The following is a 4692-nucleotide window of genomic DNA, read 5'->3' as shown; positions in this document are numbered from 1 at the left end:
GGTCACTCTTTGCCAATGCACAGAGAGGAAGAAGAGCTCAAGTAAACACTGAACTCTGCTAAAACCAGCATTCCCTTCTGTCCCCTTCTTTCTCAACAACAATCCCTCTGCAACCATTCCTGGCTTGCTTTATCTACAGGCCCGTTGAATCTCCTGTAACAGCTCTCTTCAGAGAGACATTGATATTCAGCATCAAGTTTGTCCTCGGGGCCAGAATCAGGTTTTTCCTCTTAGCTTGTGCCTTGAAGGGTTCCGTAATAGCCCTGATTTCCTGTGTTAGATTGAGCTGCAATGACCATCCAGAAAAAACAGGGCAAGCTAACATGGTTGTGGCTTTGAGAAGTACAGCCAAGTGTTGACTTAAGGTTTAGGAGGGAACAGGTTATTTGGGAAAGGCTTCACTTAGAAAACATAAGAAAAACTGTACTCAAGGGCATTTAAATCCTCCAAATGTGAAAGTTACTAGTGGAGAGCAGGTGATCTGGAAAGTAACTGTATGGTAATGGTCATCCTTCACATACTTCTTCTCTCCAAGATAAATTTTTAAAAATTAAGTGGTCATTCATTTCCTATAGTCAGACATCTGGATCACAGCCATGGTTAGGCATGGTTCAGCTGTGAACGTTCAGGCTTTAAATGCACTGTGAAGCCAAGATGTCATGGTGTTCCTTGTGCTTGTATTTCCACATGAAGCTCTGCGACACTTTCCCATCACTGTTGAGGCACTTAAGCAATTGTGTTAATGAGATTGCTGGTGGCACTAACACACTTGCAGGATCTATGAACACTTACGAAGAATGAGATCAGGAACCACCAGAAGAGCCGGGTGCCTGCAGAGCCACAGAACTTCATTATGCATACCCAGCTCAGACATTAAAGGTAACAAGTAATTGTCTCTTGTGCAGCTGCAACGTATTTAAAATGCTTGTAGTTAAGATATTTCCAGCTGCACTTCTACTTCCTTCTCCTCCTTTTCCTCCTGAGAGATTGTTGAGCTATTTCTTTCTTTGAATTCAACCTCCAAAGCAAAGTACTTTGTGAATGTACTGAGGATGTTCCTTGGCAGTCGCCACAGAGAGAGTAATGTTGTTCCACCCTACACTGAAGGAAGCTTATTGTACGCTGTCTTCCTCAATCAGCAAGATTATTTTTTTAACAGAGCTACATGGCTGCTGTCTTACCAGCTTCATCAACTCAGTATGGACTCTGTGATGAAAGAAGCTCTGTTGCTGGAAATTTGCTATGCTGTTAAAACAGTCTTAAATCTCATCGTCTGTCTCTCATCTGCAGGCAAAGGATGACCCACTCTCTACATTCAGTGAGACCAACATGGTGCAAGCAATCACAGATCTCTTCATAGCGGGCTTAGACACCACCACGATCGCTTTATGCTGGGCTCTCCGTGATGGTATATCTGGAAGTACAAGGTGAGAAATGCATGTATCTGCACTTATACCTGTCGCTGTCCTTGCTCATGGCAGGGTAATAGGCAAAATGCAGTTGACTCAGCTGTCCTAGTCCTGCAGTGTTCCCTGCCTTGGGAATTTTGAGTTTCTGCATAGAGTCTACACATCAACTGTCTTCTTGAATACTCATTATTAGTCCTTTTATTCTGCAGAACAAGTCCAAGAAGAGTTGGATGCTGTCATTGGTCCATCCTATGGAATTGAATATAAGGACCAAATGATCCTGCCATATACAAATGCAGTTCTACATGAGATTATGCGCTATAGCAGCATAAGTACAGTAGGGTTTGTGTGCAGGTGCACCCAGGATACCATACTGAAAGGCTTCCCTTTACTAAGGTATGTTAATGCCACTAAGCTTTGGGGATAATCCTTAGACGAAGCGAAGCCAGGCAGTAGATCCCTCTCACCAACTGAAACACCACGTTTTGTTTATATTTTGTCCCAGGCTGCAAAACTACCCGAAGGTGAGTTTGAACAACTTGTGAGGAACTTTTCACTGTGAATAAGATGCTGGACATTATCTACATCTTATAATATGAATAAACCTGCACTCAGTTTCCCTCTCCTTTTGCACAGATGTTACTTTTACCATTTTTCTATACGGGATTTCAAGAGTTAGATCGGTATTAAGGTACCAGTATAATGACCCTAGGCTTCTTTTAAACTGGTACAAGCTAAATATAAAAACCACAGAAATTTTGGAAAAACAGTGTCTGTATATGTAATTTATTGTATTAGCAGAATGCTTTAAATCATATCCAACCTCATGTAGGTGGTCTTCCCAGCGGATAAAACCTATGTGGCTTTGGGGGAAGATGTCTTTGAGAAAATCAAGATCAAAGTCAAGGGTCTTGGATCAGTGTGAAGCCTTCAGTTCAGTGGTGGTCCGTCCCCCCCCAAGCTTTTGATTACTGTAATTACTGCATCGTCTGGTGCTCTAAAATCAATCTTTAAGAGTGCCTAATAATTTCTAAATAAGCTATTCTGTAGGAGATAGCACAGCGTGACCCTGTTTCTCACCCCGTGATAATTAGTTGGCACTTGCATTGGGCAATTTCAAGAGAGCAACTGATACATTGGCAATTTAAGTCATTAGTTTTTGATTCTGTGAAAAAGATCCTTGGATGTTCCTTTTGTCTTTCAGTAGGATACCTTAATTTTCCACAACATATTTTCTGTCCTGTATGATCAAGAGCAGTGGGAGAGTCTTTGACAGTTTAACCCTGATCATTTCCCAGACAAGGATGGAAACTCTGTGAACAGAGAAGCCTTTATGCTGTTTTCTGCAGGTAAGAGCAATCCTCAGTATTGCACGCAGCTGTCCTACAGTGACTGTTTCACAGGCCAAGACTTTCTTAACATCTGATCTCCTGCCACAAGTATCTTTATTTACTCCCATAATAAGGTCTAGGTAGCAAAAAAATGGAAGTGGTGACTTTGGAGACCTGCTGCAACTTCACTTTCTTGAGGAAAAGGAGCTAAGACTAGCTGGTGTCTGAAATTCTCAATGAAATGAACTGCAATTGTGGTAGTAAGGTAGATTGTCCTGTGGGAAAACAAGGGCTGATTAAAGCTCCTTCAGAAGGCAGGGGATGCAAACCTGTTTGCTAATTAAGAACTGGCTCCTGGAAGGTATTAGAAATCTTTTACTAATATTGACATCAGCAGAGACTAAGAGGCCAGCAAAGGAAGCAGCACATTAGGCTTATCTATGAACAGTCTCCATAGCAATTTGTATAACACGTTCTTTCTGAAATATTTTTGTAAACTGCTGGTCTTCAGAGCACAAAGATCCCATTTATGCATAACTGCAACCAACTAGGAAATTCTTCATGAGTTTTTATTTAGAAATAAATTCTAGCAGAAATAGTGTAATTTTCTATGTCTTCTAAGATTATGAACACAGGTTTGAGCCCATAAAACAAGACGATGGGAGTTCCAGTGGTAAGGATATTTAGCCTAGGACTTGGGAGACCCCTTTTCCCTGTTCCGCCATACTTCTATGATTTCAGGGATGTTGCTTTGCAAGGATAAATACACTCAGATGCTATAGTAACAGAGGACATGTAGTACCTTACATACATTGAATACCCTTTTTTCATATTCCTGACCTACAGGCTATGGATTTTCTCTGACTCTCTCCACGTCACAAGCTGGTGGAGAAACTACATCAGTCAGAAATCCATTTACTAATTCTGCCAGATAGCAGAAATTATTGGTCAGAGGTTTGCAAAATACTACGAGAAGATTCGATGCTCACAGGGTAACCTGGGAATGGATTCATAAAGCGTGAGGAGATGCTGGAGGAGGGACTATCTCCCCTGCCCTTTATAAACTGTCCATTATCATCTACTGACACTCCAGGCGTTGCAGGCTCTTCACTGGTATGGTGTTTTTTCCTCTCCTCTTCCCTTCCCTGGGCCCTATCCATGTCTCAGGTAGGGCTAGAGAAATAGGGCCGGCAGCCATAGCAATCAGTTGTAGATCTGGACAGATCCGTTCACAGGGTGGAGTGAAGGACGCTGATGACTGGCCTGTGCGGGGATCATCCCACAGCCCCACCTGTACAAGACCTGCACCATCCCTCGCTATACACTGAAGGGAAAAGGAAGGGATGGGGGCTGGCGTCGGGGCTGGAGCTTGCCTGTCACTACGGGAGGTAAGTTGGGCAGACCCCTTAACGAGTGACTGACTCCTAAAACTGTACCTACCAGGGACAAATGAACGCTATGAATAAAATGGCAAGGTACTTGAACACGCTGACTGTGTCTCTCTGTGTCACGTCCACGTCGTGTGAGGTGACAGCTCGACCCCAGGCCTCACGTCACGGCCGTTTCCCGCCTCTGGCGGCGGACCCGCCTTACGCCACACCCAACATGGTGGCTCTGCCCGCCCGCCACGCTCAAGATGGCGGCTGCGCTGCGGTGGGGGTCCCGCCAGAGTCCGCACTCAAGATGGCGACCGGGAGCGTTCTTTTTCCCTTTCCCCTCCGTTCCTTCCGTCGTGCGCCGTGCTTACGGCGCCGGGGGGAAGCGCGGGGCGGCTGGGCCCTCGCCGCCGGAAGCGGCGGAAGGCTTTGGAGAGTGGACTCGGCGGAGCGGAAGTCGCTGAGGTGGACGGAGGTGGCGGCAGCGAGCGACGATGAACAACAAATTCGACGCGTGAGTCGGCGGCGCGGCCCTCCCCGACCCCCCCACCGCCGCGGGGGCCTGGGCGGGCCCCC

The 4692-nt window shown here is 45.5% G+C and overlaps 1 protein-coding gene across 2 annotated transcripts in view; it reads left to right on the top strand.

Annotated features, from left to right (window-relative positions):
* Nucleotides 1-4547: 4547 nt before the first annotated feature.
* Nucleotides 4548-4692, top strand: part of EIF4E2 (eukaryotic translation initiation factor 4E family member 2) — a 19843-nt gene continuing 19698 nt past the window's right edge. For both annotated transcript variants that reach the window (XM_009282392.2, XM_009282391.2), the window contains exon 1: nucleotides 4548-4630. In XM_009282392.2, the coding sequence (XP_009280667.1) occupies nucleotides 4611-4630 (20 nt within the window). In that variant the 5' untranslated portion in view covers nucleotides 4548-4610. The remainder of the gene's footprint in view (nucleotides 4631-4692) is intronic.

Source organism: Aptenodytes forsteri, unplaced genomic scaffold (genome assembly GCF_000699145.1).
Source record: "Aptenodytes forsteri isolate BGI_AS27 unplaced genomic scaffold, ASM69914v1 Scaffold404, whole genome shotgun sequence".
NCBI lineage: Eukaryota > Metazoa > Chordata > Aves > Sphenisciformes > Spheniscidae > Aptenodytes > Aptenodytes forsteri.
The sequence above is the reverse complement of the archived record's forward strand: the minus strand, read 5'-3'. Positions and strand labels throughout refer to the sequence as shown.